This window comes from Sarcophilus harrisii, chromosome 2 (assembly GCF_902635505.1).
Source record: "Sarcophilus harrisii chromosome 2, mSarHar1.11, whole genome shotgun sequence".
In the NCBI taxonomy this organism is placed as follows: Eukaryota; Metazoa; Chordata; class Mammalia; order Dasyuromorphia; family Dasyuridae; genus Sarcophilus; species Sarcophilus harrisii.
In genome coordinates, this window is record NC_045427.1 from 585,979,945 (window position 1) to 586,007,501 (window position 27,557).

Here is a 27,557-nt window from a genome sequence, read left to right on the forward strand (position 1 = left end):
CTACCTGATGATCTCAGATCTAGAAGGAAATAATCCTTTCTCTCAACAGTACATACCCATATATGCAAAATAAATATAAAGTCATTATAAACAAACTAGAAGCCACTAATGAAATCAGGAAAGGCTTCACATAGAAGTTAGTTCTAGACCTACAACTTGAAGGAAGAAAAATTGTCTGAGGCAGAGGTGAGGAAGGAATACATTCTAAGCATGGGGGCAGCCAATATAAAGGCACAATGATAAAATGGAGTGTGATTTACAAGAAACACAGAGAAGGCCCTTTTGATTGAACCATAGAGTAAAGGAAATAGAATAATAGGCTGGAGTTGAATTGTGAAGACATAAAAGCTAAGCAAATAAATTTGTATTGAATCCTGAACCAGGTATAATAACTAGGGAATCATTAAATTTTATTGGGTAAGGGAATGACATGGTCAGATCTATGCTTAAGCAAAAAATCACTTTGGTAGCTGTATGGAAGATATTTTGGACCATAGGAGAATTATGATAAGGACATGAATTAAGATGACTTAAGCTGTGTGAATAGAGAGAACAGGACATAAGTGTGACACGTTCAAGTTAGATATGGCAAGATTTGTCAATTGATTGTTTATTTAGTCTAAGAAAAGAATGAAGATTCAAGAAGAATACCAACATTCCAGAGTGAGAGATTGGAAGAATAATAGAAGCTCAGACAGGTGCTATTTTTGAGAAGTATAGAGAAAAGTATTTAGAATATGATTGTTTTCTAACTAAAATGTGGTATCCAAAATAGAACATAAAATATTCTAGAATGATCTGAGTAGTACAGAGTACTAGTGAAACCATAATTGCTTCCTCTTTTCTATGCCCTTCATTAAATATAGCCCTGAGAAATAGAAATCTATAGTTAATTGATTGCAATATGAAAAACTTTTTTCGTCTAATAATGAGCTGGATAATGTCTATTATGGGAAGGAAGATAAGGCTGACCATGAGGTTGTAAGCTTGAGAAAATTACAATAATACTTATTTGTCTAGATTTTTTTTGTTGTTGAAGTCTTTTAAGTTCTGTTTTACTCCTTGGTGGGAAGAAAGAAAGAAAAAACTTCTATCCTTCAACTAATACTCTGTCTCTTCTCTTTTCTCTCTCTCTTTCATCTCTCTCTCTGTATCTTTCTCTCTTCATGAATTAGAGCAAGTTAAAACTCATTTTAACTCATTTAATGTACCACTGCTGGGTGTCTATAGCTTATTGTGTCCTGATAAGTCAAATTACCAGTGAGAATGATGGAAGTTGCTTAGATCTTGGTTTTCCTTCATCTGTCTTCCTTTTTGTTCAGAAGGAAGAAGTTGATGCTATTTTACAAGCTTGATTCTTGAGTTGTCTGCTAAAAAGATTATCATTATTCAGCTTTCCTACTCTTCTAGTTGGAAATCTTAATGCTTTCTAATTGAAGTCTGTGCTTATTTCTGATTTTCACTAAAAAGTCCTGGCTTTGTGACCTATGCCTTCTGAGAAGGTTTTATTGTAATTGTCAGTTCAGTGACTTTCCTTGACCATTACAGATTATTCATCCTATATTATCACATGACTAGAATTAATAAAACATATGCCTTGTTGTGATTTGATGTGTATCCTCATGTCAAATTCATTTTGTACTCAGTGGAGCCTAGTAAATAAAGTTGTTTAATCTTGCATTGTAAGCTCATTTCTGTTAAGTGACTGGCAAAATTCCAAACCTTTCATAATATCAGTGTATGTGATTGTACTCATTTGTTTGTGAAGGTATGAGTATGTGTGCACACATACTATACCACTACCAACTTTCATCCTTCAAGAAATTCATCATACTAGAACATTTTAAAATACAAACATTTATACTAAACCTTTAATTCTTTGTTTTCAGAGTTCTTCATCGTGGTTAACACCTATCCTACAGGATATGCTGCGGCATATTTTTCAGTTTTGTATTTTGGAAAGCAGCCAAGAAATTCTGGACCTTATCCACAAGGTATTTAATGAATAATTCTTCTTTTCTCTGTCTTTATTTTTCATACTTAAGCTTTAAAAATTGTTGTGCTATTATAGAATTTTTAAAAACACATTTGAAAATCCTAAGATGTATTTAGGTTCCTCATAGCCAGAACAGGTAAGTGTTTCACAGATATGCAAGTAATGGGATAAGAGGCTTCACATCTTTATTGCTCTCACTACAAAGACTATTAAAATCATCACCTCATCATCACTATCATCCTTTATATTTGGGGAGTCCTTTTCCCTAGAGCACTTTCACATTTAATAATCTTATTGGATTCTCATAACAACTTAATAGATAGATATTGACCATCTTCTCAACAGTTAGAAATAAGATCTTTCAGAAGATGTAACTTATTCAAGGCCCCACAGTGGTGGAGCTGGGGCCAGAACTTTAGTCTTCTGATTCTTATTTAGTGATGAAATCTGTTCTTTGAACACCATGATAATGAACTAGTACAAGAGCATTTTTGTTTCTCTGAGCATAGCAAATAAACTACTTTTTCAACTTTGGGTTGAAAAATAAGCTGTTGCCATAAGTTTCACTAGTGCTTGAAAACTACCTTCTGATCTTCCCTATGACCTTTTTTATATCCACACACATGCATGTAATGTTACATATACATGTATTCTATATGCTGTACTCATAATATGCTCTGCATTTAATACTCTTATGTCAGCAGAACTGATGGTTTTTTTTTCCTTTGTATTATGAAAAATCTATAATTTTCTAAGTAGATGATTTATTCTTTGTTTTGCTTCAATTAATACTCCAAAGTTTAGATCTCACGCTTATTAAATATCTAAAAGGAGTTGTTTTGGTATGGTGAAAACCTAGCTTGTATCTAGGCAGGAAGTAGTACTATGTCCAACTTTGACAAAGTAAATAAGATGTTTAGCTCTACTTTCAGAATTGCTGGTGAGGTGGTGTTTTCCCCTTAGCAGAGATAATACACAGAATTAAATTAATTTGGTTTCACTTGCTTTTAACAATGGCAAAAATACACTTTTTATTACAGATTGATTCTGATGAAAGTTACAGATGATTTTCTTTGGTCCCCACCTGGCTGCTAACTTTTTTCTCCAAATGGGAACAATCCATAAGAGTGTCTGTACTTGCCACATGAAGCATTAATGGGATAGATACTCTGTAGTCTAATTTTCAGCTTTTTATTCTTTTTAGACTTGGTAGGGAGGAGAAGAGAAAAGAGTAGGGGAGTATTTTTTTTTGTTACCTGATCTTGAGTTTTTTTGGATTTTTTGGTGTTTTCATTAGTGGGTATGTGTAGTGGTATCTTGACTTCCCACTCTTTTAATCTTCATCTTGGAATTTTTTCTTATCTTTATGATCATGACTTTGTGCATGGGGGGATGATCTCTTTTCGTAGAATGTAGATCTGCAATACTTTTTGGTTTAGGTAAGATAGGACCCATTTATATTGATACCTTTTTAAAAATATAACATTCATTTCTGAATATATTTCTGCCCACCAAGAAAGCCATCTTGTATACAAAGATTTTTAAAAATGAAAGAAGAAAAAAGGGACATTTCAACAAAGCTGATCAATTTATTAGCCATGTCTAATAGTATATGACATATTTACAGGCATAATTTTATCTAATATATATGTACTTTTTTCACCTGGAGCCTTATCTTTCATATGGAATTTTGCCTTTCCAATTATACCTTTCCTAGATTGTAGGATAAAGTAGAATATTTTATACGTGTACACATTTGTAGGAATTTTAAAGGTTTCTTTCCCATAAATTTTAAGGTCAGCTATTCTTTTCCTTAGAAATACCATTTACTCCTGTTACTTCAATGGTTACCCATATGTAGATGACTTTAATCTGTCCTTCCTGCCCTGTAAGACAATTTCACCTAATCAGGCAGTCCAAGAGCATTTACAAAAACCTGTTTGCCAGGTTCTTTACTAAGTGGTGTACCCACATATCTGTTGCCACTCAAACTGAACCTAAAATGAGTTAATTATTGTTTCCCTAACCCTTTTTTATTCTTCTAAGATTTTCTGTCAGGCTAATTGTCTTATGTAGAAATCTGGTCATATCATTTCTGTGTTCAAAGCCTTGTAGTAAGGTTAGCTCAGCAGGGTAGTTCTTCCACCTTCTTTTCCTGGCCTAATACTACTCTTCTCAATGTATTTTGGACGCCAGCCAAATTCCCTTATATTCTCTTTCTACTTCTTTTCCCTCAATATAAATTTTCTACTTCTAAGCCTTTCCTCACACTGTTTCCTTAACTTAGCATTCCCTCCATAATATACACAGGGATGAATGAATGAATACATGTTTTGAATTATTACTCTTCCTTCAAAGCCTATCTCAGATGACCTATTTTTCCATGAAACCTTTCCTAATTCCATTTCTTTAGTTCTGTGTCTCTCCTGGACCTTTCTCAATATTTTATTTGTTCTCACTTATCATTTATTAATGTTATTTCTGTTTTCAATATTAGACTATAAATAGTATGAGGACTAAAACTAAATTAAATCCAGCACTATGTACCGCACATTATTGGAATTAAACAAATGTTTTGATTGAATTTTTTTGCTCACAAATGCATTTTCATCCCATTCTGATAGCTTAGGGTCTGAATTGTCGTTCTTCAACCTTTTAAATACCATACACAACAAATTAGTCCCTTTCAAAGCAAGAGCAAAGTAAATTATTCAGTAACATTTATGAGCAATGTCTAGGTCACAACTCAAGAATCAGTTCTATGGGTACAATATCCTAGCTTAAACTTAATGCTGGTACTATTTTTCTCATGCAGCTCTGACTCAAGAAATGGCTTATGGACATAATAATTTTAAGCTACAAAGATGATGCCTGATTGCATAAGATGAGTTATATATTCATATTTTAGTCACTTAGAATATTATAACATCAAAATTTAACAGAAAAAATCAAGTAGGGTATGTCTTTAAGTTTTAAGATAATTTGGTCTTTAATACAAAACTAGTGTAGCACCAAATTTTGTTATTATGTGCAAAAAATTTTTCACAGTTGAATGTAACATTTTTTGGTACTTGAATTGCTTAGATGGTTATGGTTTTTCCTAATCATTTGCATGAAGTTATATTGAAGTCATAAGATCATCAATGTAGACATTTCCAAATCCTTAGTTCTATAGATGAGGAAATAGAGAAGTAAAATGAACTCACATCCTCAGATTCTAAGGCTCCTACTGCACAGCTTTGAAGTTCTTTGTGCTTTTCACCTTTTAAAAATTTATTCAATATGTAAAGTTTTACATTTTAAAAATTAAGATTTTAAAATTATGCCTTTTTTGTCAATTTTTAAAATTAGTACCATTATCTGCATGCTTTTTCCCACCCTTCACATGGTCCCAAGAATAAGCATTGAACTTTTAGTCCTTAATTGTTGGATTTCATTGAAAAAATTTTTCCTCTTATTTCACTGTTTAGGTGTGGATGGAACTGTTGAGCAAGGCTTCAGTACAATATGTAGTGGCAGCAGCTTGTCCCTGGATGGGTGCCTGGCTTTGCTTAATGATGCAGCCTTCCCATTTACCTATTGATTTAAATATGTTGCTGGAGGTAAAATCCAGATCTAAGGTAAGAGTAAGATGATCTAAAAATATCCATTTAATCTTGTATTTATAATTTTTCCTAATTATGTAAACACTAAATATCTTACTAGAAAGGATTTCTCTTATTTAGATTTAAAGATACATTACTCTAAGCAATGCTTTCAAGAAGATAGTATATATTCTTAAACTTTAGTAAAGTATTTGATAAAGTATTTCATATTGTTTTTATGGGAGTAAGGGTAAGAAAGAAATGGAACAATGTAGACCAGAAGATACTGTTTATTTTAATGGTTTTGAAACTGTTTGAATGGATTGACTCAAAGAATAATTACTTAATGATTCAATGTTACCTTCTATGTTTGGTTCAGAATCTGTTGAACAATCTTATTACTGACTTAGATGAATGTATAAACAATATCCTTATCAAAATATCCTTATCAAATTTGCAGGTGACACAAAACTAGGGAGAATAGCTAAGAAGAATGCGTACATTACGATTCAAAAAGATCTTGGCAATCTAGAACATTGAACCCAAGCTAATAAGTTTTATTAGGAATACATCTAAACTCTGTCATAAATATTCAAAACATAAAACATGTTGGAATTATGATTAGATAGTTTTGTCTGGAGAAGATCTGGATGTTTTTAGTGGCCTGATGATTCAATAGTAATCAGCAGGATAGTATGGCCACCAATCTTTTTGTCTTCTCAGCCTGCATTCCCATTTTACTTGGTTCAGTTCTGATAAGATTGGGAGTGTTGTGTTTATTCTGGGAATCACAATGAAAAAAGGACTTTATGATCTGAGGAATGTCCAGAGGAGGGCAGCTAGGCTGGTGAAAGGCATTGAACTCATGCTAAAGAAAAATCTGGAAAAGAAAAGACGTAGAATAGAGATGGTAACTATCTTCAGGTACTTTAAGGGCTAATCTTATTATATTCTGGAGGGGGAGGGAACATTAGATATTAAAGCATTTCTACAAATCAGATCTTCACCAGGTTCTGTTAGTAGTTGAGAATACAAAGACACAGATGTGGTGAGATTCTTGCAAAAGACAAAGGTTTCGTTTGTTATTAAGGGTCAAGAAGTAGTGACAGTGGGTGAGGTTCAGAGAGAAATTGAAGCTTGGTATAACAATTAGCACTATCCCAAGATCTATGAAATTACCTTAGAAGGCAGTTAAACAAAGGCTACATGACCACTCCTCAGCTATATTAGAATAGGGATTCTTTCTTAGGTATGAGTTGAACTGGGTGGTTTCTGAAACTCTTACAACTCTATAGTTCCTTGATTTTGTGAGAGCTACCAACCCCTATATTTCATTGTTTGTATTTTGTGTTTCCTTAGGAAAAAACAGGTGGTAAAATGCGCCAGGGTCAAAACCAAAGCAAAGAAGTACTGCAAGAATATATTGCAGGTGCAGATAGCATCATGGAAGACCCTGCAATGAGAGATTTTGTTGTTATGCGGGCCAGAGTGATGGCAGCCAAGTAAGTTGATAGTGAAGAATAAACTGTTTTTAAAGTGGTGTTGAGGTTTAAAATAGATCAATATCTTTTTTTTTTTTTTTTTTAAGAAACTAATACCACCTTATTTTTGTGTAACACATCTTAAATGGAACTTTTTATCTTTTCCCCATAATCTACCCCTTTTCCTAACTTCTCTTTTATTATAAAGGACACCATTATCTTCTTAGTCACTCAAGTTTAAAAACTAAATGTCATCAACTCTTCACTCTACCTTCACCTCCTCCCATCATATTCAGATGCCAAGTCTTCTTGTTTCTGTCTTTGTACATTTCTGATATGACACTTTCTCTTCTCCTCCTTCACCATCACCACTCTGAGACAGGCTCTCATCACCATACACTGGACTGCAGCATTAGTCTTCTACTGAGTCTCCCCACTATAATCTCTCCCCACTCTAATCCACCTTCCACTTAGCTACTAGAATGTTTTGGCAAAAAGAGTTTGACCATGTCACCTGCCTTTTCAGTTTGCTCTTCAGCTTGTTGCCTTCAGGATCAATCATGAAATCCTACCTGGCTTGTAAAGGCCTTTCTAGTCTGGTCTCTTTTCACTCTACTCCTCTCCCCCCTTTCCTCCAATGTTCTGTGAGCCATTGACACTGCTTTCATCTCTCAATATCTAAGTGTTTTTACTGGCTCCTCTTCCCCTCCCTACCTACCCACCCACAGAAACTCTCCCTTCTGACCTCCACCTACCTGGTTTCCTTGGCTTCTCTTAAGCTTCAACTAAATCCCACAGTCTACAAGAACCTTTTCTTCATCTCCATTAATTGCTAGGGCCTTCTCTCTATTGATTATGTCTAGTTTATCTTAGAGTTGCTTGTCCTTTATTGTAATGTGTGTTCAGCGTAGTTTGTGTGTTGTCTCCCTTACCAGACTGAGCTCCTTGAGAGCAGGGGTTACTTTTCCCTTTCTTTGTGTTCTCAGTGCTGAGCCCAGTGCCTGGCACATTGTAGGTGATTAATAAAGGCTTACTTGATTGACAAGACTAAAATTCAGAAAATTGGTAACCTGTTTAAGGGCACAGAACAATTGGTAGAGTTCTGTCTTCTGATTTCTACTCTGGTATACTTTCAATCATACTAGTCTTTGGGGAAAAAGCTAGCTAGGCTAAAGGAAATTTACTTTTTGAGTAAATATTGTGTCAATTTTTTTTTTCTTCCCCAAGGTTGTTAGGAGCACTTTGTTGCAATATTTGTGATCCAAGTGTAAATGTAGCTTCTCAAGACATTAAACCAGCTGAGTCTCTTGGCCATTTGCTACTTTTTCACCTGAACTCAAAATCTGCTTTGCAAAGGATTAGTGTTTCTTTAGTAATCTGTGAATGGGCTGCTTTACAAAAGGTAAGATCTTGCTCTATCTTTGAGTTGAAGTAATCAGTTTCATTTGAACTTACCCTGCCTTTTACAATAGAAAAAAAATTTTGTGTGTGACTGTTTACTGTTTTTATATGGATGCTACCACATGCATACTAGAGTAGATTAATCTTTGTTTTTCCCCAAATGGCTGCCCCAGTCCTAAACTTTCTACTTAGAGGGCTCCCAGTCCTTCAAATGAGTAATCTATTTATATCCATATTCAAATTCAGTACATGATCTTTCAGATTGTCAGGAAATGACCCCTTAAAAAAACTTAAGTTTAACTCAGTCTCATTGATGTTAATAATTCTTTCATGTCCCTCTCAGGTCCAATTAAAAGTTTAAAATTTTTTCAGTAGGTATACATGGTAACCCATTAGGATAATCTTTTGGTCACAAGGGAAAATAAATTTCTCCTTTGGATCCCAAGTGTTCATATTGCCAAACATTCTTTCCAGCCATTTCATCAGTAACTCCACACATCAAAAGTGTGATAATTTTGTTGCATTTGCATTTCAAAAGTGGTACCTACTTATTTTGTTTATTCCATTAATGACATTTGAAAAATTAAATGTTTAACACTTGCTATGTGAATCATATACTCTTTCACTTGATTGTCAGAGCCAAGCCTAAAAAGAACTGTCCTGTTGTGTAGTATCCCAAGCTCCAGCTTAGCCTTCTATTTTTTTATTTAGGACATAGAAAATATCCTACAGAAGCAGTTGAGCTTGTGTGTTGAGCAGCATGTGTTAGTTTTGGCTTATAGACCCTTGCATGAGGGTGTGGCCTTTCTTTTGGTACCTATATCGTGCCTAATCTCATTATCATCAGAGAGACCACTTCAGCTCTGTTTGAGACATGAAGAAGAGAAGAAAATGTGCAGTTAAATTTAGAAACTTGTTTTTCTCCCTATAGTTAACTTAATTTAAAATATATCCTTTACCTGGAAGTAAGTTTGAACCATATTTTTCTTCCTATTTAAAAAAAAATGTATGGTCACTTAAAAGAATTGCTTTTATGTAATTTATAGCTTCCATTCCAGAATCTTTTCAGATATCAATTAAGCAATTATTTATCATGACTATTCTAGAGTTTAGGAGATTTTCTTGGGTGGAGAGGAGGTACAGAAACTATTTCTGCAATGCAATACTTATGTTTGAATCTTATTCTGTGCAATTTTATTTTAGGAATGTAAAGCTGTTGCTTTAGCTGTGCAGCCACGTTTACTTGGTATCCTTTCAGAACATCTGTATTATGATGAGATTGCCGTTCCATTTACACGAATGCAGAATGAATGTAAACAGCTTATTACATCATTAGCTGATGCACATATTGAAGTTAATAGCAGAATAAATTACAGTGTGTTTACCATAGATCAAGCTAATGAGCTGGTGAGTTAATAGAACTTTCAATTCTTTAATCTTAAATATGACATGAAATAAAAAAAATTAGAAACTATTCAAGCCCTATTTACCTTCAAAGTAAATTAATTTGCTTAATTGCTTACTTTGGGGACACTGTATATTTTGTGACATGATCATTTTTAATCAGATAGTATCCTCTCTTAAAATTAGTCCATTGCTTATTCTTATAATGAGAAATTCAGTTTAAGAAGAAATGTTTATTTCTATCTTGACCGAAGTCATTGCGGGAAAGTTTGTAGTTACTCGGTGTTCTCCTTTCCTGGTACTATATTTTCCTTTTCTGTAACTTTTTTTTTTAATTTTGAAGAATAGATTCAGAAATATTGTTCCATCTGTCTCACCTTACTATCTATCCTGCTCAATTTGATTCTATTTGGGGTCCTTCAAACCAAAATTTAAAAAAAAAAAAAAAAAAAGGATAGGAAAGGAAAGGAAAAGATTCCTCTTGTCTCTGTTCTATTCCATTTTCTTTTTCACAAAATCAAGAAATAAGAAATAAAATTACTTTAGGTGCTTACTTAGGATCCTGGAATAAGGGATAAAGCAACATCCTTATCTCATTGTTATTAAGACTATTTGAGCCTTTATCTACTTAGCCTAAGGAGAGGAAAGTGGATGAATATTGATTTATATATAACTTTGAGGAGAAGCTTCTTAGTGTTGCTATTTTCCTTCCTGGCTCCCTGTCTTTTAAAATTGATCCTCTGACTTACAAAATTTCTCTAAATTTGTTAAATCACATATTGGATTAAATATTGATTTTTGCACATGGAAGTGCTTTACCAAAGATGATGACTTTAATTTTTACTTTGCTATATAACAAATTTTAGTTATTGCATTTAGTAGCTCTTTTAATTCACTAGTAGATTTCTTCCTTAAGTGATCTAACCTTTCTGAAACACTTCTAATTTTTCTTGAAAAGCATACATTGAAAATGTGCCCACCTACTTATGGTGACTCATAATGCTAATCATAATATTAATAATCACTGACTTAGCAAAAAGATTCTTAGACTGCATGTTTTTCTTATCTAAATCAATGAATAGTCATTTGGTGATTAAAAATAAGTTGCAAGTGACCATAGTGTAGTGGAAAATGCTTTGGATTTGATGTTAGAAGACTTCCATTTACTGTTACTCTACGATTCAGGCAGGTTATTTAACAAATGCCTGATTTTCCTTTATAAAATGGAGGTGACAGGGAAGGAGACAGATGCTGGATGATCTCTCCAGCTTTTTCAACATTAAACCCAATGGTCCCATTGAAATTAGAGTAGGCTGTTCAGGAACTCTTCAACTATTTAGACACTTCTTTCTTCTCTATTGGCTACCCTTAAGCTATTTCCTTGTTTATTAGCACCTTCCTCTGAAAGAGAGTTGGAAGAAGAGAGTGGGTTACAAAGGTTTAGAATTTACAAAGGATCTTTTAAATCATTTACTCAAACTGCCTCATTTTTGATAATGAAACCAAAACCCAGATTGGTTATCACTTACCTAGGGTGACATATGCAGTATAGCTAGAGTTGAAACATGTTTTCCACATTGAAATCTATTGTCTTTTTCATCACCCACTTTCATTGTTAATAGTAATTGCTCTTTGATAGCCTGCTCTAATAAAAGTATTATTGAAGAAGCTAGAAACTAGTGCCAAAAACCAAAGATGAGATATGTGGATTTCAATATTCTAGTCTAGCTCTGTCCCTTAGCAGCATCATTATGTAGTGTCTGTGTGTTAAAGGAACATTTTGTTGAGATTCATGGTTACCTTCTAATCAAAATACTTATCAGTAAGTGCTTTTTATATAGTTCTTTTCTAAAAGTTTAAGATGAACATTTTATTCTTTTTTTCAGAGAGATTGAGCTCTTGCTGGAGGATTCAAATTGAGATTGCATTTAAATTAGTTGAAAAGGGGTTTTTCTAGCTCTAGTTCATTTCTTGAGCCTTTATTTTAAAGGATTCTATGAGTGATACAAACAAAGTAGACAGTAGTCTACTACTGTAGACAGTAAGACAGTCTTACTGTAAACAGTAAGTAGACAGTTTTTTAACTGTAGACAGTTAAGTAGACAGTCTTTTTAGACTGTCAGTCTAAAGTAGACAGTAGACATTTTTTAATCTCTTAACTCTCTGTGTTTTTATAATAGGTCACAACTGTTTTTAATGAAGTCACAGCGTCTTTCAATTTAAATCCAAAAGTGTTACAGCATTTAGAAAGTAAAAGGCAACAAGTTCAAATGACTGTTGCAGAAACAAATCAAGAATGGCAAGTGCTGCAACTGAGAGTGCATACATTTGCTGCATGTGCAGTGGTGAATTTACAGCAGCTTCCAGAAAAATTAAACCCTGTCATAAAACCATTAATGGAGACTATTAAGAAAGAAGAAAACACACTAGTACAGAATTATGCAGCTGTGTGCATAGCAAAATTGCTTCAGCAGTGTACATCAAGAACTCCTTGTCCTAATTCAAAGATTATTAAAAATCTCTGTAGTTCACTATGTGTGGACCCACATCTTACTCCTTGTGTTGCATGTCCAGCACCACCTCAAACCAGCCATGAAAATTCTAAAGGTATCTATTTGAAGCTTCCATTGGGTATGGGAAAGTTACATATAAAAATATATTTGTTTGTTTGTTTCTCAGTAGAATTTAAGTATGCATCTGTAAATTACAGGGGTTTTTTTCTGAACATGATATGATTCTGTTGTAACTCAATTTAATTATCCTGAAGGCTAACATTTATAATGGATAAAATAATATCCTCCCTACTAGCAGTACTTATATTACACATATTGGGAGGAAATCTGATATAAAAAACCTCTAAGATGTTAATCAACATTTAGCATTATGAAAAAATTCAATTGCCTAGTGAGCCTGGTAGATTTAGGAGAAAGTCAGAGAGAAAAGGGGATTAAATTATTTCAAATGTGGTTTAACAAAATTACTCTCACTGAAATCAGTCTCATTTTTTGAATTGACTTCTAGGACATATAAGCCACATCATTCTGAAAATCTAATATTTTGGCCTTTCCCTAACATTAATCTATAGGGCAATATATGGAAATGAGAACTGCTTCATGCAATCTAGTTCCTTGGGAATAGATTCAACATGTAGAAGTATGTAACACAGTTTCTGCAAATGGCTTATATGAAATGTATCTCTAAGTTCTGTTAATTGGGTTTTGGGAAAGCAAATTGTCACAAACAAGCCCTGTAAATTTAATGAAAAAAAATAAGCCATGTGAAATATATCTTGTAAAAATAATCCTCTCCCTCTCCTTATACTTCTCTCTCTTATCTTCCAACACTGAAAACATTATTTTACAAAAGATGTTTTGGTAAAGTTTATGTTGACTATAGGATTTGACCATATTTGACAACTCTTAGTTATTTTTTTCTATTAACTATGTAAAAGAGATTTGTTGAAATGTTTTCATTTTTCTTATCATGTGCCCTTTTACATTTTATTTTGTGGATAACCAAACTGTATATTTGAAAAAAATAATCAGTCTTCCAGTTTTCTAATGAGCTTTTGTACTTTAAATGAGTGTAATTCTTTAGACAGGAAGATGTTGAAGAAGCAAAAAATAATTTTTAAATTTAAGTACTACAAATCAAAATGTCATCACTTGATGTCAAAGTAAAACTATTCTTAATATAAATTACAATATTTAAGTGTACTTTTTCTTTTGAAGCCATGTAACTACCATTGAATTTTATTATAATTTATTATTATTAATTAATCTTTTATAATGTGACTTTTTTCTTAGCAGGACAAAACACAGATAAAGATGGAATGCATCACACTGTTACTAAGCACAGAGGTATAATCACACTCTATAGGCATCAGAAAGCTGCTTTTGCCATCACAAGCAGACGAGGCCCTACTCCTAAAGCAGCAAAAGCTCAACTTGCAGAGTTTCCTCCAGGAAGCAGTGGAAATATCCCTGCTGAATTGGATGAGGTATATATTTTCAATCTTGATTCCTTTGGTTTTTAAATGCAAACAAACCATACTAACCAAGTAGGTCAGAGATTAATTTTGTCACCATTTCAGAATCCTAAAATGCATTTAACATTTCAAAATAGAGGGATATTAATTGTTATGAAATAAATCTACCAACAAACATTTGTAGCAGTCTAGCCATTAGGGTAAGAAAATCTACCAGTTCACTCAAATTTTTTTCTGGCTTGCTGGAATTCTTATCAGCTCTAATCCTTCACAGATGTTCTCAAAGAAGTAAACCTAAGTTGTACTCTGCAAAATACTTCACAAACTCCCAATAGTAGTAGTAAATAACAGCTAAAATGCAGTCTGTGTATCCACAAAAACAGTTTTATTGCCATAATAGTTAAAAAGAAAATACCCAAAAACTGCTATCTGGTACTTAATGAAGTTGAATGAATGCTCTGGAAACAGTTAGTTCTGATATTATTTCATTTACTCTTTCATTCTGATGACTTGTCAGAAAAAAGCAGTGAAAGGCAGGGTAAATAAAGAACTGGTCTCTGAATTAGGAAGACTTGAATTCAGACAGGACATTTGTTCTATCCCAGAAATTTGCCGTCTCTTTGACCCTGAGCAATCAGTTTACTTTAAATGTTTCAGGTCACAGGCAACTCTTAAGTACTTTTGAGTAAGATACTAGTCTGCATAGGCAGAGGAAGTTTCCTCAATGAGAGTTGCCTACCCCAATGAAAAATCCTCATATGTTATTGAAATTTGTTATATATTTTGGAGGCACTTCTATATTTTGATCCAAACCTATGATTTCATTAGAATAGGGAGCTCCTAATGTAGAAATTCTTCAGCGATATATGCTGGTCAGTCATTTGTACCTTTTTAACATACTTCAAACATACTTAAAAATGTGTGTACATACTTCAGAAATGGTTTAATAAAAAACAAAAGTTAAAGTTTGCACTCATGACTTTACCTTTAGCAGACTAAGCATACTGAAAAAATTCAGAATTCATGGGAAATCATGTGTTTCTAAAAATAAATTTTGATTAGAACTATTGACTCCAATTGGAAAGGTGTGATTAAAATAATAAATACAATTTTGCAGTGCAAATCAAAACTTGTCTAGCAGGACAACCTTAAGCCTGGAGTCCCACCTTTTCAAATGAAAACTTTCATTTTGATGTGCATATATGATGCACATGGATAAAATGTATAGAAGAGGTTTCTTTGTTTTTGTGTGTGTACTCCAGTATTCATTTGGAATCTTCATCCTATCATTCCAGATATTGGAATCTGTTCTTACTTTCCTTTCCTAAGAGACTTGATGGCAAATTGACATTTGCATTTCTAGTTTGACTTTATGGCGATATACAAATAAGATTTATACATCCACCAAAAGGTGAAATAATCAACTGAAGGAAGACACTAGAATTAAGAAGAATCAGGAAAGGCTTCATGTAGAATGTGAAATTTTAGCTGGGAATTGAAGGCATCCAGATAGCAGAGATGAAGAAAGAAAGAGCATTACAGACATGGGACAGTCAGAAAAACAGCAAGGAGATCAATGAATGAGCGCCTGCTGCATGTGATATTAAAGTCAGAAGGGAACAGGGGGGGGCAGGTGTTGTGAGGTGAAAAGAGAGAGGGCTCCTGGCACTGGTGAGCCTTGGGGAGTGAGAAGAAGGTGAAGAGCATCAAGGAATGGCCAAGTTGTTCCATTTGGGTCGTCTGAAATTATAGGTGCCCAAAGGAGTTGGGTAGGCGTTTGTAGAGGGACAGAGGTTGAAGAGAAGCTAGGGCTGAACACCGCACATTTAGAACAGCCCGTAGAGGTGACCTTGGATCTGTGGGAGCCAATAAGGTTAGCAAGTGAAATTCACTGAGTGTGGCCTCAGGCCAGAGCTCTGGAAGATACTCAGAGAGGATAAAAGCTGGGAGAAGAGAACCAGGATACAATAGTGTCTTGGAAACCCAGAGAGAAGAGGGGGAGGGACAGCATACAATGCTATAGAGAGGACAAGAATTGAAAAGGGATTGTTGGTACATTTGATAATTAAGAAATCGTTAATGATTATGGAGAACCGTTTCAGTTATTTAAATGATGAGATCTGGAAGTCAGAAGGTAGAATTAAAAGTGATAGTAAAGGAAGTAGAGACATTACAGAAACATTCCTGTGGAAAGCGAACAGACTAAGATCAAGTGAAGGTTGCTATGAGGATAAGGAAGACATGACTATCAACAACAGGCAACAGAGAAGTAGCCTGTAGAGAGGAAGAAATTGAAGTTAAGTGACTTGCCCAAGGTTACACAACTAGGAAGTGTTAGGTGTCTGAGGTCAAATTTGAACTCAAGTCCTCCTGACTTCAGGTGCTCTATCCACTGTGCCACTTAGCTGCCCCTAAAGGGAGCAATCTTGTGAAGAAATCGGGATTGTGCTTGCAGAAGGCTTAGGGAAGAAGAGTTGACATCTTCACACAAGACAGATGAAAGGAGGACCCATCTGAGTGATGTTAGAGGGAGAAGGAGAGCTCTTGACAAATAATTTCAATTTTTTCAGTGAAATATGAAGCAAGTTATCTGCACAGGGTGTAAGGAAAGGGAGACCTAGGGAGATATGAGAAGAAATGAAAAGGTTTGGAAGAACTGCTCTATTGAATAGTAGGGTCAGTTAATTAGGAGGGTATAAAAGGATTGATTTGCTGTTGATGACCTCTTGAAGTTACATAACAAATTCATAGTGGACTCAGCGATCAGTCTTTGAAATCAGTTAATTTTCTTTGTTCTCTATCTCCTACAATTTTTGGTTGATTTTATAATGACTGACTTCTGTATCATAGCAGAGAAATAAATTGTTGTTTTATACTATAATCAACTTTTTGATTTGCATTTTTGAACGTGCCACTATCAGGAAAGAAACTGATGTAGGAAATACTCAGTTTTGATTCATACCAATAACAATTTTAAAATTCAGCTCTCCCCTTACCTATCTGTTTGCAGAATTTTCACAATTAAACTCTTGAGACTAGTTAAATGTTACCTAATGACTACTGTCTACTCAGATATGGTAGGATTGCAATCTGCATCTGTAAAGGAGTCTATCTATCCTAATGAAATCAGATTCTTGGAAGATTGAATAGAAAAACATCTTCCTGCCCTTTAAGATTTTGGCTTTAAAAATTAGTAACCCCTTCTTGATTAAGTTTTTTTGACTTTTTTTTTTTAATTGAAATGTTATAATGTAATAATTAAAAAAGTTTTTTTGTTCTTTTTAGAATCTTCATAGAATCTTTACCAACTATAAATTCTCTGTCAGGTTTTATTGAATATTATATCACTAGTGTGACTTGTAATCAATTTTTTTTTTGAGATGTGATGGACTTTGGAGATTATTCAATACATTTTTACAAAGGAGGAAACTAAGGCACAGAAAAGTTTTTGCTGCTAGCTGAATAGTAGAACTGGAATTAGATCTCTGACGTGGCAAATATTTTTTCTTTTTATCAAAATAATGGTTTTTTTTTTTTAACATTCCTGAGTGACTTCTTATGAATATTTTTTATAATATTTTAAAGGTTTTGGTAATAGAAAATCTGTAATTTTTGCTTCTTAATCAATGCTTAATTGTAGGCACAGAAACCATATTTAGTGCAACGGAGAGGAGCTGAATTTGCCTTGTCAACTATTGTGAAACATTTTGGTCATGAAATGGCTGTAAGGTTACCACATCTCTGGGATGCTATGGTTGGTCCCCTAAGGAATACAATTAACATAAAAGGTTTTGGTACGTACAAATCTTTACTGATTTTGATTTTTAAAGGTCTTATCTTTACCTAACATAGTTAGATGGTTCTTGTCACTTTACTCCAGAGTAGTTTGGTAAGTTATTAATAAAATGGACTATGATACAATTTCATTTGAATTTGTCTCAACTCATCCTTTTTGTGTTTGTGATGGTTCTGATAGCTATTTCCAAAGGAATATTATCAACAGATCATTAATGTTCCCTTTCATTGATTATGTGCTAGGCACAGCGCTGGAGGTTTTGCCTTAAAGCAAAATAAATTCCCATGTTAGGTGGGGTTGCTGAGAATTTATGTAGGCTATTAGACTTAAAAATTAATTGCAAGGTGAAATTAACCTAAAACAGAATATATTTTAATAGATGGAAAATCCCTACTGGAAAAGGGAGATGGCCCTGCTCAAGAATTGGTGAATTCTCTGCAAGTTTTTGAAACAGCAGCAGCTGCAATGGATACTGAGCTTCATCCTTTGGTAACTAATTGATTCAAGTATAGTTTGTTTGTTTTAATAGAAAACACAATAACATTACATTCCTCCATAAGGTATAAGTACTATATTCCTTTATTATTAGGACTTGAAAATGCAGTTTTAATGTTCCTGGAAATTGCCTATTTCTATTACATAATTTATATTTTAAAAAATATATTTATATATGTTATATATAATTTAGCCAGGTACTTGCTACTGTGGAGCAGAATTAAGTGCACCAATTAGGGCTTTTTTAACCAAAGTCAGGGGTGGGTACTCTATTCATAATTTGCAGGGTAGCACAATGGCACATGATCCAAGGGATACATATGGAGGGAAGATACCCAGTACACAGCTGAATATTGACTGATGGTATCGATATAGAACATATACTGTGAGTTGTTTTTCCAGGAGTGCTAATGAATTTACTTGACTCTGGCCTTATTCTGATCCTATTAGATTGAGATGAGGTGTTCATACTCAAAACTCATCTAAAATTTTCTGAACTCTTTAGATTATGTCAAATGTGATGTTATTCCTCTTTACTCTGTGTGTCTGTCTGTGTGTGTGTGTGTCTCACAATCTCAATGTGTTATTCAAATATCACATCCAATTTTCAAAGTTAGGGATAAAGGTAGAATGTAATTATTTACCCAATATAGGCAAGCAAAATTTAATTTGAACTTAGGTCTTTTGACATGAGAGGCAATAAGCCTCTAGTCTAGAGATATGAGTAATAAGCCCAGCTCTTCTACTGAGTGGTGACTGGCCAAATCCCCATCTTTTTAGGCTCTAGTTTTTTCTTAGAAAACTAAGTTATCTCCAGGTGGACTAGATTGTCTTGAGTGTGTATGGAGGGAGAAGGAAAGGCTGGCAGGGTGCACTCTACAAATTTTCTTCTACTGATAGTCTGGCATCTTGGTAAGAATTTTGTATACTCAAATCTGAAAGAGCAAAGAGATCAAGTTTAAAATTAAGTATGAGAAAAATGCTCCCATTAAATGATATTAAAACAATTTGAAATCTATATTGAGTGGGTATAATACCAGATTCTCAGATTAAGTCCAGAGTTACATCATAGATAAGATAGATAAAAAGCTCCCTCTCATTTCCCTTTTCTCTCCTCCAACAGAAAACAGATTGTCATAAACCTTCAGAAGTAAGCATTTTGCAATTTATACAACAGATTTTTATGCTAGCTCAAAGAACAGTTCTCTTCCTCAATCTTTTATAAACCTAAGCAAGGGAGAAAAATCCAGGAAAGAATGGAAAGATATTTAATTTAAACAAGATTAAAATATTTTTTGATATACATAAAGGTGATTTTGTCAGTTTATTCCTAGTAAAATAGGCACTTTTTATTTTTCCTGTCATGGTGGTTAATTTACACAGGTTTATTATTCATGTTTTTCACCCAGAGGCCCAACAGCATTTATTTGGCTGGGACTAGGAGTAAAGTCAGTGGCCATGGAACTAAATAAAATTAAATGGATCAAACTTATGTTGAACCTATGACTTTAGTCATGCTTTTATTAGCCCAGTGTCTGCACTTGCTTCAGTGTTGTGATATAAAAGTCAGATGATAAAACTTCCTATTTTTGGTAAACTTTTACGTTGTATTTCAGAGGCAGTATAGTCTAGTGCAGTATTTTTTAAACTTTGTCCATATGCAACCCTTTTCATTCAAGAAATTTTTGTGCAACCCCAGGTATATAGGTATGTGAAATTGGTATTCAAATCAAATAGTTACTTATACATTCAGTTATGAGACCCCATCTGGGGTCATGACCCACAGTTTAAGAAGCTGCACTCTAATGGATAGCCAGTCTTGAAACAAAGAAATACCTGAATTCACATCATGCCTCTGAAACATTTGGATTCTTATCAAGATACTTATTATCTTATGCCTTAAACACAAACCTATAATTTGCAGACAAAGTTCTAACTTATATAGAAAGGAGTTTCCTCATGTGGAAGTTCTTTATATTTATGAAATCATAGTAGGTTCAGCCTCTCATCCTATTTGTATTGCTTGAATCACAGGATACCTTATGTATATACTGCTAGTGTAGACCAGAGAAATAAATATAATAAATAACCATCTCGGGGTTTTCTGAAACTTACAAAAAACAATAGGCCCTAGTAACCAGAGATGTAATGAAGCCATAACTGTCTTCCCCTATCCTCCTTTTCTGGTGTGACTAAAAGGGTCTTACTTTCTAGACACAGAAATGGAGTGCCTATAGCTGCTTCTTGATCCAAGAATAAGTAAACCCTTTCCATCCCTATGCCCCTACTTTTTCCCCCTATTTTATTTTCTGCTTATTATGAATTTTTAAACATTAAATAAAATGAGCATTTCCACATTCATTGTGGAACAGAAGGAAAGAATTATTCACAAAATTCTGAATATTTTAGGTAGTTTTCTCTTTAAAGTTAACATATAACTTCCAAAGATATCCTGTTTTGTCTTTGATTCCTTCTATTATCCTCTCATTTAGGAGTAATAGGAGGAACCCTATTTCTAACTTCTTCCTTCTCATCTACCCTCCCTTCAAATTGAACAAAAAAACAGAAACAAAAACCTTTCAACAAATATGCCGTCAATCAAAACAAATTCCATATTGGCCACGTTGAAAATTGAATGTCTCTGAATCTTGAGGGTTTTTTTTTTGGGGGGGGGGGGATTTGCTTGTATCTTCCCCTCATTTTAATTTTCTTTTTTTAAAAAAGTTTGTTTTCATCAATTACATGTAAAAACAATTTTCGACATTTAAAAAACTTTTTTTGCTTTCCATTTGTACACTGTAACAGCAAGATTTATGTAATGATCAACTATGATGGACTTAGCTCTTCTCAATAGTACATTGATCCAAGGCAATTCCAATAGACTTGGGATGAAAAATGTCATCTGCATCCTGAAAGAGCACTGTGGAGACTGAATGTGGATCAAAGCATACTATATTCACTTTTTGTTTGCTTGCTTTTTTTTTCTCATGGTTTTTTCCTTTTCTGATTTTTTTTTTCCAGAACATGACTAATATGAAAATGTGTTTAAAAGTCTTGGGGAAGAAGAGAGATAAAGGATGGAGGGAGAAAAAAAATCTTTACATGTAAATGGAAAAACAGCATACTATTGAAATTTTAAAATGAATTTTGAGTTCCAATTTTTTTCTCTCTCTCTCTCTCTCTCTCTCTCCCTCTCTCCCTCTCCCTCTCCCTCTCCTTCTCCCTCCTTCCCTCCCTCCCTCACCCCCTCCCCTCTATCCCTCTTTCTAAGGTGGTAAGAGCAATCTGATATAGGTTATAAAATAATCATATAAAACATTTCCATATTAGTCATTTTGTGGAATTAAACTCTATTTTATTTTCTAATAAGGAGATACTGTATGCCCTAGAAAGGTGTTTGAAGAAGCCAGTGATTATAAATTTTTTTACCCTTTAAAAGTGGAAATACTTTATCATTATGTGTGATATATTGTTGTAGTGCATTTGGAGGAGAGGCAACATGGAATGGTGACTAGTGTTAATATTAAGAAGATCTGGGTTCATGTGTTTTTTTTGTTTTTGTTTTCTGAGGTAATTGGAGTTAAGTGAATTGCCCAGGGTCACACAGCTAGGAAGTGTTAAGTGTCTGAGGCCAGAGTTGAACTCAGGTTGAACTGACTTCAAAGCTGGTGCTCTATTCACTGTGCCACCTAGCTTCCCCTATGTCTTTTCTTTAATGGATACCAACTGTGTGATCATGGAAAAGTCACTTAACTTTCAGTGCACATAGATTGCCTCTTCAGACTCTTAAGATGGAGAATAGTTGCCAGTTTGTATTGGTGAAAGATGTTTCCACCCTAGGAACTCCTTATACTGATGAACTAATTGTCTGTGCCAAAAAATATTTTGAGCAAAATTTCTTTTGAGAATTCCATGATACTTTTTCATATCTTTGATGTCAGCTGGAAAAGGGCGTGAGGTGGTGGTAGTAATTAAACCAGTATTCAGAATCACTCTAGATTTTTAACCACCACTTAAATATAGTATTAAGGTATATTTGTTTCATAACTCATGTTCTAATTGAATTTTTCTTTCCAGTTGGTACAGCATTTGCCCCATCTGTACATGTGTCTTCAGTATCCCAACACTGCAGTGAGACACATGGCTGCTCGTTGTGTTGGAGTCATGAGCAAAATAGCTACCATGGAAACAATGAATATTTTTTTAGAGAAAGTTCTTCCATGGATAGGAGCAATTGATGATAGTACCAAACAAGAAGGTGCAATTGAAGCTCTTGCCTGTATCCTTTTTTAAAAAAAGTCTGAGAAACTGCTAAAGTGATTGCCGATTTTGAGTACTTTGAGTCAATCAAAATTTGAATTACAAGATGTTGTAGGCATAAGTGATTTGTGTACATGATAAAGACTGTATTTCTTTTGTAGATAAATTTGTTTATCAGAGTTTTACACCTGTGTGTAAATGTGCATACATGTGTGTAAAACACATGAAATTTTTCATACTGTGGGCATGACAAATTTAGACCTCTTTCTTCCCCAAATTTTCTAATAACCAATAGACATTCCTCAAGCCTATAAAAATGTTGTTTGAAAAATTTAATCTAATTACAGTTTAAAAAAAATTTTTTAGATGCTTGTTAAATAAGGTACTATTTGGGTGCTGAGAAATTAATTTGTAAAGTGTTTAGATCTTAGATGTTATTTTATCATAGAGATGGTAATAAGATTCCTAGAGCAGAGAACAAAAACACATTTATCCTCTAATGTAACCATGATATAATACCAATAGTACCATTTCAGTTACCTTCCATTTTATTTAGGGCCTGGGTTCTTGATTACAAGTCTGATATGGCTAAACAACAGTAAATTGTTAATTTCCTACAACTTTCTATTTGTATGACAAGATGTTTTTCTGATCATAACTCCCCTGGTATTCTGAATTGAAAAATAGGGGAATTGAATACATCTAAGGAGACCAGAGGGGCAGCCTCCAGATTTAAGATTCCCCCTGCCCATAGTGTTCTATCTGTGTTAACATCTCTGAATAACTAAATTGGACATTTATTTACAAACATTGATTTTAGCTTAGAATTTTAAATCTATTCCTTTTTTAAATGGTATTGAAATAAAACAAGCCAATCTTGAGAGTTTATTTTAACCTCTAAAAACCAGTTGAATTTATTTAAGTCAAGTTGATTCTTCTAAGAATAAATGAAATTATTATGTTATGCCCTTTAAATTTTTAGGGAGGAAAGTATTCCAGAAATGTCAAATACTATGATAAAATTGCCTTTAATCTATACAAATTATAAAATCTATTATATTGTCACTTTTTTATTCGAGTATGACAGTTAAATTGACTTTTTTATACATGTAAATAAAATTTTTGTGTCTCAGTTCTCTAGATTAAAAGGATTTATATTAATAAAAATTATTTTTTAGCATCATTCTGAAGAATTGTGAAACTCTCTGTGAAAATGTTCTCTGTATTTCTGATGTCTGGTATTAAATTGTCTGGTATGATTGATTAGATTCAGAATCAACTGAAAATTTCCTTAATCATTTATTCAAGCTGTAATGGAACAACTAGATGTTGGCATTGTTCCATATATTGTTCTTTTAGTTGTACCTGTATTGGGAAGAATGAGCGATCAGACAGACAGTGTACGGTTCATGGCTACACAATGCTTTGCAACATTAATTAGGCTAATGCCACTTGAGGTAAATTGAAAAGGTGGTATCTTTTGCTTTTTTTATTGTATCAGATATTTTATAATTCTCTCTATAGTGCTTGAACATTAATTTTTAAAAGAGTTAAAGTTTGCAGGTAACTTTTGCAGTTATGGCTAGAGTGAGAATTCTTAACAACAACAACAAAAGGATAGAGACTATCTCCAAAAATAAAAGTGTTACTTTATGGAATTAAAGAAAAAACATTTTTATATCTTAAAAGTCATTGCAACTAGAATAAGAAAAGTTATTAGTTGGTTAAAAAAAAATCTTTGAATCAGACATCTATGATAAAGGTTTGATACCCAAGATTTGTCAGAAATTAACATACCTGGATTCAAAATTATTATATTTACCAAATCTATCACTTAATCCTCCTCTTAAGTAATGCCCCCTTGTCTGTTTTCTCATTTCTTTCTGCTTAGAATAATTAGCCATTTTCTCATCCTATCCATATTTCATAATGTGACTCAAATCCCACCTCTTTGAATCAGCTTTCCCCCAAAATGATATTTCTTGTGCATGTTTTACAACTAAAATGTTCATACCCTTCATACTAGTCTGATTACTATGCATATATACTCCAAGGAAATCAAAGACTGAATTTTGAATTCAGGTAGAAGTGAGTGCAGCTTTTTTTTTTTTGCTCCCCCCCACCCAAATCTTTTAGTAATGTTTTGGGATTTATGATTCTTGAGTTTTAGATGGTCTTGAGAGTCAGCTTCTAACCTTATTTCTCTTCCCACTATACCTGTTTCTTCAGTTTACTCACAACTCTTGCACCAGTCTGGGAGTAAGAGAACGGAAGAAGCGAAATGTTGAAATGATTTTTTTTTCATTCTGACTTTATTAGAATCAATTTTGCTGCATTCTGAGGCTAGTATCAAAGTACTTGAATTTTGTTTTCAGTAAAGCAAAAAAACATTTATGAGCTGCTAAGTTTTAAAATTTTGACTGAGTGTGCTCATATCTTATATATGTGTTTTATTTTGGAAATTTTATTTTATTTCTTAAGATTATGGAAGATTCTTGGGGCAGCTAGTAGGTGGAGAGTGGACAGAGGATCAATCTTGAAGTCAGGAAGACCTGAGTTCAAATTTGGCCTCAGACACTTAATACTGCCTAGATGTGTAACCCTGGGCAAGTTACTTAACCTCAGTTGCCTTAGCAAAAAAAAAAAAAATTATGAAAGGTCCTGAGGTCTTAGGCAACTGGAACTGCGAATCTGACATCATTTAGTTAAAAGATTTTAAATATTGTATGATGTATAACTACTGTATTTTTTGATGCTAACTACTAGTTTAGGGGAGAAATTGTGAAAATATTGCTTTGTACTTAAAAATATTTTTTAAAGTTTTGACTTATCTTTGAATAAGAATTTTAATTTTTTTCACAGATCCCCTATATTCCACTTGTATTTTTCCCCCTGTTTTCATAATTATAGTGAAAATTTCAATTAAATTTAAAGTAATATATATCTATATGCTGATAAAATTTGTCAGTTTTGATGGACAATTTGGTAGATATGAGTTGAAACTTAATTGCAAATAAGCTTAGTTGTGATTTTAATTTGAAAAACTAAAAGGAAAAATTATTTTAGGCTGGCATTCCTGACCCACCAAATATGTCAGAAGAATTAATTCAATTGAAGGCCAAAGAACGACACTTTTTGGAGCAGTTATTGGATGGGAAAAAATTAGAAAATTATAAAATTCCTGTTCCAATCAAAGCTGAACTCAGAAAATATCAGCAGGTAATGTTTCATATTCGTTTTTAAAAGGATTTCTTCTCTGTTGTCAGACTCCTTTTTAAAAATAAAATTTCTAATTAATACATTAATATTTTTCTCCCTTCTATCTCCCACAAATCTTATAGGATGGTGTGAATTGGTTGGCATTTCTTAACAAGTACAAGCTTCATGGAATTCTTTGTGATGACATGGGTTTAGGAAAAACATTACAGTCTATTTGCATTCTAGCAGGAGACCACTGTTTCAGGTAATTTTAAGATTGATTTTGCAAAATTTGAAGATTCTAAGAAATTTTTAAAAGTTGGTAATTTTATTATGTTTTGATGTTATAAAGAGCCCAGGAATACGCAAGATCTAAATTAGCAGAATGCATGCCACTTCCATCGTTGGTGGTTTGTCCTCCCACTCTAACAGGTCACTGGGTTGATGAAGTAGGTAAATTTTGTTCCAAAGAATATCTCAATCCTTTGCACTACACTGGACCTCCAACTGAAAGAGTAAGGTAAGATCTCTGAAGCAGAAAGTTTTCAGTCATTGTTGTAAACAGAAATGTTTCTTATAGCAAATTTATTATTTTATATGCTTATCTAATTTTTTTTATTTTTTTCTTTTTTTTTTTTTTTTTAATAAAGGTTACAGCACCAAGTCAAAAAACATAATCTGATAGTGGCTTCTTATGATGTTGTACGGAATGACATAGACTTTTTTAAGTAAGAATTTAAAATTTTCTATTTATTAAGTTTTCTATTCTAAGTATACTTAATTTTAGATATTGAAAAACTTAAAATTACAAAAGGATTGTTTCCTAAAAGTTCCTTTAAAAGGAATATCCTGGCTTGTCACAACTTGACACAACATGAGATTTTAGAAGTGAAATTGAACTTTGAGACAATATAATTGTATCCCTTTATTGTATAGATCAAGAAACAGAACTATTTTGAGGAAATGAATTGCCCAAAATTACATGCAAGTTAGCAGAGCAGAAGTTCAAATTTAGATCATTCAACTTTGGTTCTAATAATCTTTTCATTATACTACACTTCCTTCTTCAATTCCAAATCTATTTCCTCAGAGAAAATGTTTTACTTGAGGATTAAATTTTATAATCAAATCATGAAAGTTTATTTTATCCCAATACATTTAAATTTGTCTTTCCCTCCTTTAGTTCCTCTCCTGTCCTTAGAGAAGATGAGAACTACAACATCCCTTATATTTATGAAGTTATACAAAAATATTTTTACAGCCATATTGCAAAAAAAATCAAACAAACCCTTTTTTTTAATTAAAAAAAAAAGATATTTCAGTCTGCATTCAGAGTTCAACAGTTCTTTCTCTGAAGGTAGATTGCATTTTTCATCATAGGTCCTTTGGAATTGTCTTAGATCATTATCTTAATCAGAGCAGTTAAATCTTTCACAGTTGATCTTTGTTATAATATGGCTGTTATGGTGTATAATTTTCTCCTGGTTTTGCTCAGTTCCTATAAGTCTAGGTTTTTTTTCTGAAACATTCCCCTCCTCATACCTTAGCACATTAGATTTCTATCATCACATACCACAATTATCCCTAGTAAGTTTAAAGATAATTTGGCCTTAATATCAAGAAGATCCGAGTTCAGTTCCTCTCAGACATGCTACTAACTCTTTCCTTAAATAAGTTACTTAACTTTAGTGCCCTTTGTCTCTTCTCGCATTAAAAGTTACTGATCTATAAGCATAGAAGAATTTTGTATACTAGGGATTTACTGCACCAATAAAATCACATTTGACCTCAAAACTTTTCGTTAGTGTTTGAAATAGATAGTATTCTGGTAACCACTGTTCATTAAAGTGATCATATTTCCTCATAGAATAAAGTTCTAATTTGCTATGCCAGGAACAAATCTTCTGTGCTCCACAACCTTTGAAGTAGAAGTAGAAATTTCTCTGACTGCTAC

At 33.3% G+C, this 27,557-nt stretch overlaps 1 protein-coding gene across 3 annotated transcripts in view; it reads left to right on the forward strand.

Annotated features, from left to right (window-relative positions):
* BTAF1 (B-TFIID TATA-box binding protein associated factor 1) overlaps positions 1-27,557 on the forward strand; it is a 109,921-nt gene that overhangs the window by 61,593 nt on the left and 20,771 nt on the right. For 2 of the 3 annotated variants that reach the window (XM_031956039.1, XM_031956040.1), the window contains exons 15-29: positions 1,890-1,994; positions 5,467-5,616; positions 6,940-7,082; positions 8,289-8,463; positions 9,666-9,869; positions 12,047-12,473; positions 13,676-13,866; positions 17,495-17,648; positions 18,030-18,139; positions 22,223-22,424; positions 23,714-23,862; positions 25,472-25,624; positions 25,747-25,868; positions 25,956-26,123; positions 26,254-26,331. In XM_031956039.1, the coding sequence (XP_031811899.1) occupies positions 1,890-1,994; positions 5,467-5,616; positions 6,940-7,082; positions 8,289-8,463; positions 9,666-9,869; positions 12,047-12,473; positions 13,676-13,866; positions 17,495-17,648; positions 18,030-18,139; positions 22,223-22,424; positions 23,714-23,862; positions 25,472-25,624; positions 25,747-25,868; positions 25,956-26,123; positions 26,254-26,331 (2,531 nt within the window). Of the gene's footprint in view, positions 1-1,889; positions 1,995-5,466; positions 5,617-6,939; positions 7,083-8,288; positions 8,464-9,665; positions 9,870-12,046; positions 12,474-13,672; positions 13,867-17,494; positions 17,649-18,029; positions 18,140-22,222; positions 22,425-23,713; positions 23,863-25,471; positions 25,625-25,746; positions 25,869-25,955; positions 26,124-26,253; positions 26,332-27,557 lie in introns of all 3 variants that reach the window. The other variant, XM_031956041.1, reaches the window with a different exon arrangement.